General features: G+C 40.2%; 1 protein-coding gene across 1 annotated transcript; it reads right to left on the bottom strand.

Annotated features, from left to right (window-relative positions):
* Positions 1-1,926: 1,926 nt before the first annotated feature.
* LOC139458895 (phospholipase A and acyltransferase 3-like) lies at positions 1,927-13,159 on the bottom strand. Its single transcript, XM_071240330.1, has 5 exons — positions 13,066-13,159; positions 11,950-12,115; positions 3,938-4,115; positions 3,556-3,685; positions 1,927-2,821 (listed from the first exon to the last, which is right to left on the bottom strand). The coding sequence occupies exons 2-5, from the start codon at positions 12,059-12,061 to the stop codon at positions 2,714-2,716; spliced, it is 528 nt and encodes a 175-aa protein (XP_071096431.1). The 5' UTR covers positions 12,062-12,115; positions 13,066-13,159; the 3' UTR covers positions 1,927-2,713.
* Between the last annotated feature and the right edge of the window lie 1,737 nt (positions 13,160-14,896).

Genomic DNA, 14,896 nt, shown 5'->3' with positions numbered 1-14,896 from the left:
TGTCTTCAATTGTGCATTGGTGCATTGACATATGGTGCATGTCGACACGTGTGTTAAAGAGGGGTTCCAGTTGAATTCACTTTTCAATCATGTGATTATCATTTACCTCAGGCATGCCCATGTTAAAGAACTGATTGACTTTGTCTTGTTCGGACAAGTAACGACAAGTGTGAACTTGTTCTCCGTCTCCATCAAACATACAACCAAAGCAGAATTCAGTAGACAAACAAATTCTAGGAAAAGAGTTGATCAGAATATTTTTAAAGTAAGCTGACTGACGATATGTTGCAAGAGATGCTTTTCACACTACATCACAGCTAACACTGTCCCACTGCCATTGGTTAAACTGTCTAACACGTTTACCCAGTCGTTCCTGTTCTGCAGGTGATGAACATTATAAATTATCTCCTCGGTTGTGTCCCAATCTTCAAACGTCACTGCTTTGCTATACATGCAATATTGTTCAGCACAGTTCAATTCTTTATCATCGATAGTAATGACAGTAGCATAGTGTTGACTGAATGGGGAGATCTTGGAATAAAACAATACAAACCTATCTGCTATCATTGTTGCCATGATGAAACGTTTACACACACAAAGATCTTGACAGTTGAAAATGGATGGACAAACGAATGTATGCATTCATTATATCTAGAAGAAGAAGTTTTAAATTCATTGGCTGTTGAACGAAAAAAGTGAGCTGATTGGTCAAATAACCTTTTGGCATCATGTCTATAATTAACATTTAAAATTATTCGTTTTGTTTTATTGAGGTGAAGAGAGGTAGGCTACGCTAGGTCGAGAAGGGTGTTAACACATATACAAATTTGTTCACGAAAGGGTGACATTCCTTTTGCCGACGTTCATTCTAGCATACATCTGAAGGAATCTACCCCGACTACATTCCAAATAGCTGGGATTCCAAAAGAACTCTTCAACTAAGACATTTTAATAAAGGACGCATTCTTAACATGCATGTATAATGACTCCGTTCTCATTATGACGTTATGCATGTCTATTAGCATAACACGAGGCTCATGAATATTCAAAGGGCAACTTCCACGGAAGGTGCCGAAGGTATCAAAATCCTACTACACAAAAGACAGCAGAGATATTTAACCTTGCTGATATTGACCTAGATCAGGATATCCTGGTGGATATACCCGAGTTAACAGATGGAATCTTGAGCGTCATCCCATTTACTTTTAACTCCTCTACCATATATACTTGTTGATTTTCCTGCATTGTTATATATGTTAGCAACAATTCTATATTTACTTAAGAATTACTTGACCAAAGAAGAATAGCGTGTGTTTTTGTTTATCTTCGCAATCAGCAATGTGACGGTGGCCCTATAAAAAATCTTGTCTGGACTGGACACTCCAGTGATTGGTCGTAAGCGCAGCATGTCACATTGGTTGGTTGGTTTGTTGTTTAACGCGGCACTCCACAATATTCCAGCTTAATAACGGCGGTCTGTAAATAATCGAGTCTGGACAAGACATCCAGTGGTTGATATCATGAGCATCGATCCATGCAATTGGGATCGATGACATGCTTCAACCAAGTCAACGAGCCTGACCACCCGATCCCGTTAGTCGCTTCTTACGACAAGCATGAGTCACTGAAGACCACTTCCAACCCGGATCTTTACGGGTGTGTACTGCAATGCATTGGCCGAAATATATACTGATTCTTACACACTGGACCGTCTTCTTGTCATTCATTTACATAACTTGTAATTTGTTGTGAGTGGTGGTCGCCTCCTCCATATTAACTCTGCTTGTACACTCTGTCTTTCTGTGGCGTAGAATAGATAATGTCGTCATTAGGACCTAATGAACACTCCCCAAACTGACTGGTTTAGTAGTACATGAACACAACCAACGCATACAAAATGCAACTATATTTATTACATACATTCATACAAGGTATAAAAATAGATCCCGTTAGTCGCCTCCTACGACAAGCATAGTCGCCTTTTTAGGCAAGCATGTGATGCTTAAGACTTATTCTACCCCGGATCTTCACGGGTCCCACTGTGCAATAACCTATGACCAAGCCTTTTCCTTTGTCAAGTGCTTCATCAGCTGCAACATGGTGAAGCAGGGTAAAAAACTATGGCTAACACAAAGGTCACATTCCTTGCATTCGGTGATAAGGTTGTAAGCGTTTGTTTTCTTTACACATTACATTTCAACGAACTTTTAATATTAAAATTTCTTTGTTCTTCAACATTAATGACGACCATCTCAAAATATTCGAGATTTGGGTAGACAAAGCAGTAATGATTAATATTGTGAGCAACGTTCCACTCCATCGGGGTACACTGACACGCAATCAACTAGGTCACCGAGCCTGACCACCCAATCCACAAAGTCGCCTCTTACATGTTTGAGTATTACAATAGTCACACAATATTCTTCGTATATATTTAGAAACTGTCGTAGCACCTAAAAAAGACGCGGGGGAAATTAAGAGTTATCGTTCCTGTTTCATACAGTTCATGTGTTCATACGCCAATATTAAATCGAGTCTCCATTCGGCTTGTCATGGCATGGCACAAGTTGGTCACGAATGTTGTAGAAGCCTGTAGGTCGCTACCTATTTGTGAGCAAAAAGGCGCATTCGCCACAATAATATACAGTTTTGCCAATTGATATGTTCTGTTTCACTCATAACGTATTGGTGGAAATTAAACATATGAATACTCTCATTGCTTTTCTTTGTCCTTCTTTTGACCACTTCTGAGCCAGGCAACAATTCCCAATGCCGCAAAAGCCCCACCCCCAACAGCTAGGCCAGTAAGCCAACCATCAGCCTGAAAGAAAACGAAAAGAATTTGCATATCATTTGTAAAATAAAAATGTGTTCCCAAAAATCATGGACAAAATTTTTTATTGTCCTCGAAATTTGCAAAAAGAAACATAATGTTGCTGAACATGCTGGCTGTACAGGAAAATAAAGAGTGGCGAGGCCAAAAGCAATTGTTTCCTCTCAGACAAAAACTTGTATGTCTCAGATATTTGCTAAATTGTTATTATGGCAAAACGAAACATGGCCCAAACATAATATATCGTTTTACAAGCAGATGTCCTATGGCCGGAGTACTGCTGTACGGCGTCAGGCAACAAATACTTACTCTTCCTGCAAATTGTGTGAGTGGCGGATGCTACCGGTAAAGAGGACATGCTCACCCTTTTCGCGAACACCTGGTGTCATGCCTGATTTTCAGTGATCCACTTATATAATTTTCCCTACTTTTTTGCATTTTACGCCCAATGGAAGCTATTTCGCCAGGTAATCGAGACTCATTATTTTCCGGTGCCGACGTTATACCAAGATGCAGCATGGGCGTTTGCAATAATTATAATACCTTCCTGACTTGGGTTAGAATAGGTCTTCAGTTACCCATGCTTGGCGTAAAAGACGACTAACAGGACTGGTTAAATGACTCGCCGACTTGGTTGATGCATGTCATTGTATCCGAATAGCGTGGTTTATTTATTTAACAATGATTAGTGAAAGACAAATGAACTTGGCAAAGGAACAGACCTGATCACTTTTCTCTTTGTCGTACCGGCACCATGAGGCAAAGTGTTCACAGTTCTTAAAGATCAAGTTGTACCCAACCTTTCCAATTTTGGACAGTGCTCTTCTTACTATCTGAGATGGTTCGAAGTGTCTGTAGATAAAATATATTATGATACATAAAACAACCATGTGACAATTTGACATTAATTCCTTGGCAATCAATAATGGAGAAGATGAAAAGAGCGACAACAATTTGCAATAGCTACTGTCTATAATTTCAAATAAAGCGTTTTCATGGCAAACGATATTGAGGTAGCATTTACATTGCACTCACTGGTGTGCCTGGTGCCGACTCCATTATACATATGCCGCTGTCTTACAGCGTTATTCAAACGAAACTTACTTAAGTTTCTCGTCCTTTGAGTTGTTCTTGTGCACCATGCTGTTCATAACAACATCCCAGAAGTTATCTCTGCGAACAATTCCTTTGCCAAACTCTACTCCACTTATTGTGCATGAGTGACCCATATGACTTCCCATTGCACCATCGACTCCAGACAAGTGCACGACTTCATTGCCACCTGAATAAAAGTGTCCAATATTACCGTTAAATATATATGCTTTGTTGTTTTGTTTTGTTTTTGTTGTTTAAAGCTGAACTCAGCAACTTTCAAGCTATATAACGGCGGTCTGTAAATAATAGAGTCTGGACCAGACTATCCAGTGTTTGACATTATGAGCATCGAACCACACAATTGGGATACGATTGCATGCATCAACCAAGTCAGCGAGCCTGATGGCATGCCCTCATCTGGCCTACACCTTATATCGCCTACACCTCATATGGCCTTCACTAAATACAAATGGTTACTTCCACACCCCTGTTGTGTAGAATGGTACTGTCCATTAACCCATTAATGATTTCATTCATTAATATTAATTAATGACCTGAGTACATGGGCCTTTGAACTAATCCGATGTTTTCATAGTGGTATCTGATCCTTGAGTTTGTTTTGACTGTTTATACAGGATTACCGTTAAAATCCACTTTGATCATTTAACAGGTCAACTCATCTCAAACGTTTTGTAAGTGTGTATACATAACCTTACCTGATATAATCCAATCTGAGCATTTTAACAGGTCTACTCATCTCCAAATTTCTGTAAGTGTATATACATACCTTAGTAAGCGCTATTGTTTCTCTTTACTTTGATCAACGAAATAGCTTTCTCAATGTTAACAGGATCACCTCATCTCCAATTTAGGAATAGGTATATATGTTAGTTTTTAAGTTTGTGTTCAGGTAATCCAAAACAGGAAAAAGGGCACAGCCCCAGGATTAGACCTAACTTCTTAACAAATAATTAAAAAACTCCCCCTTAAACTACTCTAGGCACTACTCAAACTATACAATCTCATCTACCCTTACGGACAGGTACCTACTCCCTGGAAACAGGCCCTAGTCATACCAATCCCTAAACCTAATAAACCAGCTAATCAAGGTAACTCATATAGACCAATATCCCTTCAAACTTCAAACTTATGTAAAGTAATGGAATCAATGGCTAAAAATAGATTACAACATTACTTAACCCAAAATAACATCATAAACCCAGATCAAAGCGGTTTCACTCCTGGCCGCTCAACCCTAGATAACCTCGCCCGACTAGAACAAGATATTAAGACAGGACAAATAAATAAACAATATACCACAGGCATCTTCTTAGATGGCACTATGGGCTAATACAAAAACTTAAAAGTTTGGACTCAAAGGTCAGATAATAAACTACATCCAGGACTTCCTAAACAATCGTAAAATAACCGTGGGTATAGACCAAACTCTATCGGACCAATGTCCCCTAGAAAATGGCACTCCACAGGGCAGTATCCTCAGCCCCACCCTCTTCAATATAATGATAAACGATCTATTCGGGGGCCTATCCCCTAAAGTAAACACATCAAAATTCGCGGATGATGGAGCCATCTGGATCCGCACTAAAAGCATGAAAATGGTCCAAAATTTACTCCAAAAATCTCTTAATAAAATACAACAATGGGCTGACAAATGGGGCTTCTCCCTTAACTCAGAAAAAACAACAGGAATAGTATTCAAACATAAAAACATGAAACCCGCCTCCCCAATCCTCCAGCTAAACAAACAACCAAACAATCAAATTTCAAAAACAAACCAAATTCTTAGGACTTATTTTCGATGAACATCTCACCTAGGATGCTCACATCCAAAACCTAACAACTAAATGCAGTAAAGACCTTAACACCCTAAGATGCCTAACTGGCTCTAACTGGGGAGCCTCCAAAGATACCCTCCTCTCTCTCTACATATCACTAATTAGATTAAAACTAGACTACGGCTGCGCCATATACAACACCCTAAACAACTCTCTATCTAAAAAACTTGACTCAATACAATATCAGGCTCTCAAACTAATTACACGCACCCAACATGGCACCTCCTACACTTCACTTCAGGCCTTAACAGGAGAAATGCCACTAAGTCGACGCAGGGAACAGCTAAGCTTAAATTTCTGGGCCGCGTCCCAATCAAACCCTCTCTTCCAAAACTTAAAACCAAAACATCAGCCCCAAAACCCAAGCTCTAGCTCGTAAACACCCCTTACTTACCCCAATATCCCAAAGAATAACAAACTACCTCAATGAACACCATATTAAAAATCTTAAACAAAACTGCAAACAATCAAATATCTTCACCCCTAAACTTAAAATACCCAAAATAGACACAACACTAGCTAGCCAAATAAATAAACAAACCGACCCAAACATAGCTAAAACTACCACACTAGCATACATACACAAAAAAAATTGGCCAAATTGGTGTCACATTTACACGGACGGATCCTCAGATCCGACCTCCAAACACACAGGTTTCGGAGTCCATACCACACAACCAACTAAAACCACACAATCCTTCCGACTCCCAAATAACCAATCAATATTCACGGCAGAACTAATGGGCATGGCCTCAGCCCTCCATAATCAAGAATCCAAAAAACACAAAAAAATCCTAATAATTACCGACTCCCTAAGTGGACTGCAATCCCTCCAAAACAAAAATACCAAAAACCGACCTAAATTAATAAATCAAATACTTAAGAGCTCCAACGACCTAACTAAGGCAGGCAAACAAATAACCTTCTTGTGGATACCCGCCCACGTTGGAATATACTGTAATAAAATCGCCGATAAAGCAGCTAAACTATCCCTCAAAATTCCAGAAATAAGCTTAAACTTACCCATCTCAAAATCAGAAATTAAAAGTGTAAACAAGCAAAAAATCACCAAAAATGGCATAACCTATATCTAAACTCAAATAGCCAAATCAAAAAAGTGCTCAGCAAACCACTAACCAAACCAAAAATTCTCCATCCATAAAAAAAAAATCGACAGAGTAATCACTACACTCCAAACAGGAGACACCAACCTAAATAACCACTTAAAAATAAATAAAAAACACACTACAGGTAACTGCCCACACTGCAAACAACCAGAAACCCCAGAACACGCACTCATCCACTGCACACAGTACCTAACACATCGAACCGCATTACAAACCACCCTCAATCTAAACAAGGCTCTCACTCTAGAAGCAATACTTAACCCACAAAATAAACTAGAAAACTTCAAGGCCTTAGGCGTATTCTTAATCAAAACGGAACTAATAAAACGCATCTAAAAACACAATAACCTACCAAATCAAAATCAAAATCAAATAAACAAACAAACATCCACCATACCCAGCTCCCTTAGTTCTCCTCCCCAACCCCATCGGCATCTATTCCAAATCTCAAAATTCCCAAATTCTATATAAGCAACCCCTGAAGCCCCCTCTTGGGTTGCAGAGACCATTAAATGGCCTGGCCGGGCCCGTGTGCGAAATACACATCAGTCGGAAAGCGCACGTTAAATCTCCAAAGTAGGTAAGTAAGTAAGTAAGTTGTGCCTCAGTCTGACAGAGGCCTGGCCCGAGACTACAACGACAACCCAGCAGTGCAGACCCACATCAGAAGAGCTGCAGCGTTGCCGCTTCTACCCCTAGCTGAAGTCCAAGATGACTGCATTGAAGTGATGGAGCAAGGACCAGATGGGCAGCAGATCACCAGGTTTAACGACTACGTCACCAGCACATGGGTGGACTTCAATGCCACGTTCCCTCGAGCCCTGTGGAATCAACACGAGAACACCGGTCCACGCTCCAACAACCATCTTGAAGGTTTCCACAACGGCCTGAAGAAGAGAATGCCAAGAACCGATCCCAACATCCTCCAGTTTGTCAAAGAACTCAAGAAGATCGAGACAGCAGATAGACGGTCAAGAAGGCAGATTGGACTGGGTGGTGCCATGAGACCTCGTGCTCGTGTTGAAAGAGACCAAGGTGCAAGGATCGAGAGAATAAAGCAGCAGCTTGCTACTGGCAGAGGATCAGCGATCCAGTTTCTTGATGCAGTTGGACATTTCATCAAATTACAGTAATTTTGCTAGTAATGATGTAGTGCTAATGTTGTAAAACATGAAGATGATGGATATAAATGTACAGTGCTATGATAATACATGTGTATTAATGATATTTGATGCTGTGAAGACAAATGTACAGTGCTATGATAATAATGTGTATTTATGATATTTGATGTTGTGAAAACATTTGAGTTGTGAAGATGATCTCATGTACAAGATGAAATTACAGTATCAAAAGTCATTTACATTCTTTGTTATCTTGTTGGAAGAGTTCATTTTACTTAAGGGGAAAGGGTACAAGTGTGATGTGCACTCATCCATAAATTTGTTTTGATAGTAGTGTAGGCCAGATGAGGACAGGCCGGCCTGACCACCCGATACCGTTAGTCGCCCCTTACGACAAGCATGGGTTGTTGAAGACCAATTCTAACCCGGATCTTCACGGGTCAGCAGAAAGGCGATGGTTCAGGGATTGGGATTGTTATATTCTAAAAAAAGTACACAGCAGTGCCCAGAAATATCTTAATGACACTTGGCATCCCATAGCTATTCCCGGCAACCAGTGTTTCAAATGAAGCGGAACGAAGGCTCGGGACGTGACATGCAATCGAACAAGGCACCGATCCTGCACATCCGATGGATTAATTTGCCTCTGGTTACAAACACTGACGTCGATTGATGGGGATCTCACTCGGAATCCCCGTTTGGGTGTAAGCTCATTGTCTCTGATACGATATGCGTTTGGTGTTCATTAGTTTAGCAAACTTAAAGATATTTGGCCAATTGTCGTACTATTTATCAATCAAAATAGCTCGTTTATTGGACAGCAATTGACAAGGAAACAGGTAGTGGAATTCGTCGCCAAATGCATTTGTATCACATAGTGTGCATAAGCGATTTTCATGAGGTATACCTGTCCATCTCTCCGTCTCCATTTATGGTTACATGTACTGAAGGAAAGTAGAGGCTGGGAAATATTTCGAAGCAGTGGTAAGTAATTTTCAAATGATAGGTAGTCTTTAAGATACATGTAGTAATTCCCTCTTGGTGAGCTGACGACACCACTTCTCCAAGACTGGATAAACTGAAGGTTTAAGGTTTTCTCAAGTTGAAATAAAATGTACGCTTATCAGGGGAATCAAACATATACGTAAGATCACAGTTATCAAATATACTTTTGATATGATTAAGCCTTTGAAAGGGGCTATCCTTTTATTTCATTGTGATTTATCATAAATTTTAACATAAAAGACGCCATGTTATTTTTATGTTGTGAAGGCTGTCTCAGCTTGCACCAATAACTTCTTTTAGCAAATTTTCATACTGAGTGGTTCACGCTCGAGTTCGCCATATACCATGAAGTTTGGCGTGAAGCCTCGTATACCTGATGCTAGTTTTAAGAATGTTAGATGAACCCTTTCGATTATTTCAGTGTAATGAAAGCCCCATGTTTCATAACCATAGACTAAAATAGGGACAACAATGGTATCAAATAATTCGATAAGGCAATTTAGCGTTAAATGTAAATTTCTCGCACGTTTTAATAGGCTCGTTGTAGCTTTCACGTCACTTTCAGCAATATATTTAACAGATGTATTCATTTTTCTATTTCGGTGTAAAGGGATACCTAAATAATTAGCTGTCAATAACGTCTATCCGATACTGACAGAAGTTAAATTTGTCTTCATCCCTGGCCCTGACCCAGAGATGACTATATTGTTTTTTTTCTATATCAACATATAGCTTCTAGTCGTAACAGTACTGTACAGGTTTTCTCCTTGTATAACGCCAGTAAAGCAAGGTACTAAGTCCCACACACTACCGTTTATCATCACACAGTACATATTTGTGATTACATTATTTACACTCTTCAAAAATATACCAGGTCACCAACATTTTCCAATAACATATATCCAATTTATGTACCGAATTTTTTTGTGTTGTCAGGTTCAATGAACTACATACTAACTGTGCGCTTCTTTTTCTTGAAGAGTGTATTTTACTTTTAACACTGTGTCTAAGCATTTTAGTCCGAAGCCCCAATCTCCATATTTTGTCGAACGCCTTAGAGAAATAAATAATCAAGTTTCTTCGACGTAATTTTTGAAATTGGAGTAAAGTTTACAGAATAATCAGGTTATCTATTGGAGAGAATCCTTTTTCGAAATCCATCCTGTATATGAGATACCATATTATGTTCTTCCATAAATCCGGTAACATCTATTGTTTGTTATACTTGTAAAATATTTTCCAAGGCAACTAAGAATTGAAATTGACCTGTATGAGCTGAGCTCACATCTTCCCGAGGCAAGAAAGTTAACTGACTATACAAGTCCAGTTTCCACCCTTGCAGAACAAGGCTGGTATTATGGAGTTACATTTTGGCTGGACTAACGAGTCTATGCATAGTTCAATCAAAATAACGCAACGAAATCGAAATTTGGTTCGTTAACTGTTGCGCAGATTTCGGTCGATGGCAGGATTTGCAAAGCATGTGCAGCGCCAACTCGTTATCAACAGATAATTTCAGAACATTTTTATGTTTTAAATCAAGGTGCTCGCGATGTAAGACCCGTTTAATCACTACATAGATCTTGATTATCGATCAGATCGTCTTGTCGCCGCCGCCAATTTGTTTGAAGAAATGCAAGTGAGGGAATCTGATTGGTCCATAGGAGAGACTTAGAAGGGACATAACTCGTAGTAACCACTGGTGGCGCTACGATTGAGCCCAGGAATTCCAGCCTAGTTCGACAAGGGTGGTAACTGGACTTTTAAAGTCAGTTAACTCTCTTGCCTCGGGAAGATGCTAGGCTCAGTGCTGTCGCCCTTTAGTTGTAAATGGGCCTAGTTGTACCAGTTAGCCAAATATCAGATAATATGCCAGTGGTAAAAATAAAGTTAAAATATTCAGAATAGAATGGTAATAATTTTGAAGCTGAAGAAAATGTATATTCATTCATTTGTAATACGATCTAATCCCGAGGACCTTTTCGTTTTTAATACCTTAATGGCTGTCAGTATTTCCGTCTCTGTAATGTCATTATTCAAAAACTCATCTTTAAAATCATGGACGTCTTCTTCATAGGGGAACACGCCCTCGTACGTTTCCTCACGATTGCTGTTAATCTTCTTAAGATATTTGTAGAATGTGCTTAAATGGACTTTCCTATTTTGTTCACATTCTTTGTTATTTAGTAACATCTAGTATTCTTTTAGAGTTTTCTCTGAGGTGTTTTTTTTTAATTTTTAATCTATGTTTACGAATGTATTTATTCATTGTTCATTTATACTCTTTACTTGTTTTACGATACATGCTTCTATTGTAATTAGGCTTATCCTTTATACCTTGAAAAACCTTTTCCGAGTTTGTTTACAGACATTGCCAAACCAAGGCTTATGATCACGCTTGTGCTTTGTACTACGAGTGGTATTGTCTCCCTTCAGTTGTATTGTTGCCCAGATCAATGACTACCTGACTGACAACAGTAGTTGGGTCATCCTGACCTTTCTGTGTTGTCCTTATCAGCTCACAAAGGAGATTCACTTTAGATATATCTATTCTATCTTCAAAGACGGGCGATTTACTTTGATTAAAACCTTTACGTTTAACTTCGGTTCTCATTTGCAGTTCATTCCGAGGCCGGCTACTACTATCATAGGTTGCTTCGGACCTATATTCTTATCCGGAATCCCCCGGAATTGCATTGATCGATGTTCATAATGTCAAACACTGGATTGTCTGAACCAGACGTGATTATTTACAGACCTCCTTTTCGTAGCTGGGGTATTGCTGATTGTGTTGTCAAACAGCAAATAAGCAAAAATATAAAATTTATCACTGGATTGTCTGATCAATAACCGTGTATGTACAGGCCACAAACACAAGAAGGTGCAGTAATATTTTGTTACAGTACACTTACCAACGTATACTGCCCAGTGCGAGTACACTCCTCGAACGAATTCCACCTGATCGCCTGGTTCCAAGCTTTCAAGTACTGTCTGGTTGTGGCGCTGGACCTCAAGGGACGACATTTCTCTTTACTCTTTAACTATGCAGTTGTTTAAGTCTCCAAAAGTGATTTTCTTCTAAACGCAAAAAGAAAAATAAAGGATATGATTTCTTTTCATGTCATCACCCCATTGACCTGTATGCCAACACAAAGAAAATAATATATTGAAGTGGGCAACCATCCGCCCTACGACCTTGAAATGGTCTGTCCCATAATATCAATGAACAGGCTTCGGCGAAACTATTACAAAGTCAAATATCAACATAGCACAAACGAAACTGATTGCTTGCCAAATATTGCTTATCAGATAAAGTGGGAATGACACACGCCTTTAAATTTACATAAATTACCTAGCTACGATTCACTCAAACTAACGTTCTAATGGCAATAATGTTCACAAGTTCGAACAGAGTGCATATTAAAGGATATCGTGGAATTGTTAATACATCTGTGACAAAACTATATATCTTTAAGTACGTTAAATATTTTGTCAACAGTTACAAACCTGTTAACAGGAAACGTTTAAGTTTACTCTTTATCGGTGAAATCTAAAAATAGTAACATTCGCCGAAACCGTAAATTAACAGTACATGACGACGATTTCGCATCTCTGTTTGTATATGAGTGTGAGCCTGTGAAATGACATGTACCAGGAAATGAAAAAGCTATGAAGTAAATTCAAGTTTGTTCAAGTCACCACCCTTGCCAGTCTTATCAAATCGAAAGTGAAAGTGAACGATGTGATGTTTGCAAGGAATAAAACAAGCAGTTTGAAATTCACAAACAACACCACACTGACTTAACATAAAGGCCTCACCCAACCACACAGCCGCAGTAGTAAGACGTATTCAATGAAGCAGGGATAAGAATCCTTGGTTTGTCAGCTTTTCCCACACTTGTGCGCCTACCGTCTCTTCAGGCTTACATCCAACATTACCTGACTGAATCTCTGTTCAAATTAATATTAACCCAATCATTCACAACGCATGTTACCTCGCCTATATAGACTAGATTGTCGTCACTTACTTTTCTCCCGGAGAAGTATATTTGTTATCCTTTCCCTCGGTCCGGTCACACCTATTGGGAACTGTTGTGTGCGTATCAATGTAGTGGTATGTTCAGACGGGGAATCCCCGAACGTGGTAAAGCCCAACAATGGCTAAAAATAAACACACGGTGTCAACTCAGCTTGCGCTGAGATCTCGTGTGAATTACGTGGCGACGAGAATACTCAACCGACTAAGTCAGGGCTCATTAGAGTTAAAAATGTATAGGTACCTGATGTTAACGTTCGGTGAAATGTTAGTACAGATGCACATCGAATTCGTTATTATTTATTTGGATCATAATAAAAAGGACTTTCTACAATATTGACTTTTACAATGTGTTTAGCGGGTTGTTGAGATGCCCGAATGAAAGTGATGGTTGGGTCATTGTGACCGCTGTGCCCTTGAAATCGCGACTTACACTGCACAGAATAAAATGCCCCTTCTCTGAAAAATAATCATTTATGGCACTAGTTTTCGAACTCAGTTTTGACAAGTATCTCTTAGATAAGCATGCAAACTGTCATTCATGTGACTGCAGTAGTTCCTGAGACTTGTCTCCATTTCACGCAGTATGCATAGAGTCACACTCTCAGTCACTGAGTTGAAAAACACGGAGCATGGGATATAACAATTTTCGAACTGATTTCAGATCATGACCAGTAATATCAGTTGTCATATTTGATTTTGTCTTTTCAACCATCTATATCATTCCTGCAATAGTTTGTAAAAAGTAATCTCTGGCTGGGTAAGTTTGTGTGAAAATAAAATGGTTCAATGAAGACCTGATACCCATCAGCTGATACCCTCTGCCCCAGGGATATTCTATAGGAAGTCCCTCTGCCCCAGGGATATTGTACAGGAAGTCCCTCTGCCCCAGGGATATTGTACAGGAAGTCCCTCTGCCCCAGGGATATTGTACAGGAAGTCCCTCTGCCCCAGGGATATTGTACAGGAAGTCCCTCTGCCCCAGGGATATTGTACAGGAAGTCCCTCTGCCCCAGGGATATTGTACAGGAAGTCCATCTGCCCCAGGGATACTGTACAGGAAGTCCCTCTGCCCCAGGGATATTGTACAGGAAGTCCCTCTGCCCCAGGGATATTGTACAGGAAGTCCCTTTGCCCCAGGGATATTGTATAGGAAGTCCCTCTGGCCCAAGGATATTGTACAGGAAGTCCCTCTGCCCCAGGGATATTGTACAGGAAGTCCCTATGCCCCAGGGATACTGTACAGGAAGTCCCTCTGCCCCAGGGATATTGTACAGGCAGTCCCTCTGCCCCAGGGATATTGTACAGGAAGTCCATCTGCCCCAGGGATATAGTACATGAAGTCCCTCTGCCCCAGGGATATTGTACAGGAAGTCCCTCTGCCCCAGGGATATTGTACAGGAAGTCCCTTTGCCCCAGGGTTATTGTACAGGAAGTCCCTCTGCCCCAGGGATATTGTACAGGAAGTCCCTCTGCCCCAGGGATATTCTATAGGAAGTCCCTCTGCCCCAGGGATATTCTATAGGAAGTCCCTCTGCCCCAGGGATATTGTACAGGAAGTCCCTCTGCCCCAGGGATATATTGTACAGGAAGTCCATCTGCCCAAGGGATATTGTACAGGAAGTCCCTCTGCCCCAGGGATATTCTATAGGAAGTCCCTCTGCCCCAGGGATATTGTTCAGGAAGTCCCTCTGCCCCAGGGATTTTGTACAGGAAGTCCCTCTGCCCCAGGGATTTTGTACTGGAAGTCCCTCTGCCCCAGGGATATTGTACAGGAAGTCCCTCTGCCCCAGGGATATTGTACAGGAAGTCCCTCTGCCCCA

The sequence above is a fragment of the Haliotis cracherodii genome, unplaced genomic scaffold (assembly GCF_022045235.1).
Source record: "Haliotis cracherodii isolate W230 unplaced genomic scaffold, xgHalCrac1.p SCAF_13, whole genome shotgun sequence".
In the NCBI taxonomy this organism is placed as follows: domain Eukaryota; kingdom Metazoa; phylum Mollusca; class Gastropoda; order Lepetellida; family Haliotidae; genus Haliotis; species Haliotis cracherodii.
The sequence above is the reverse complement of the archived record's forward strand: the minus strand, read 5'-3'. Positions and strand labels throughout refer to the sequence as shown.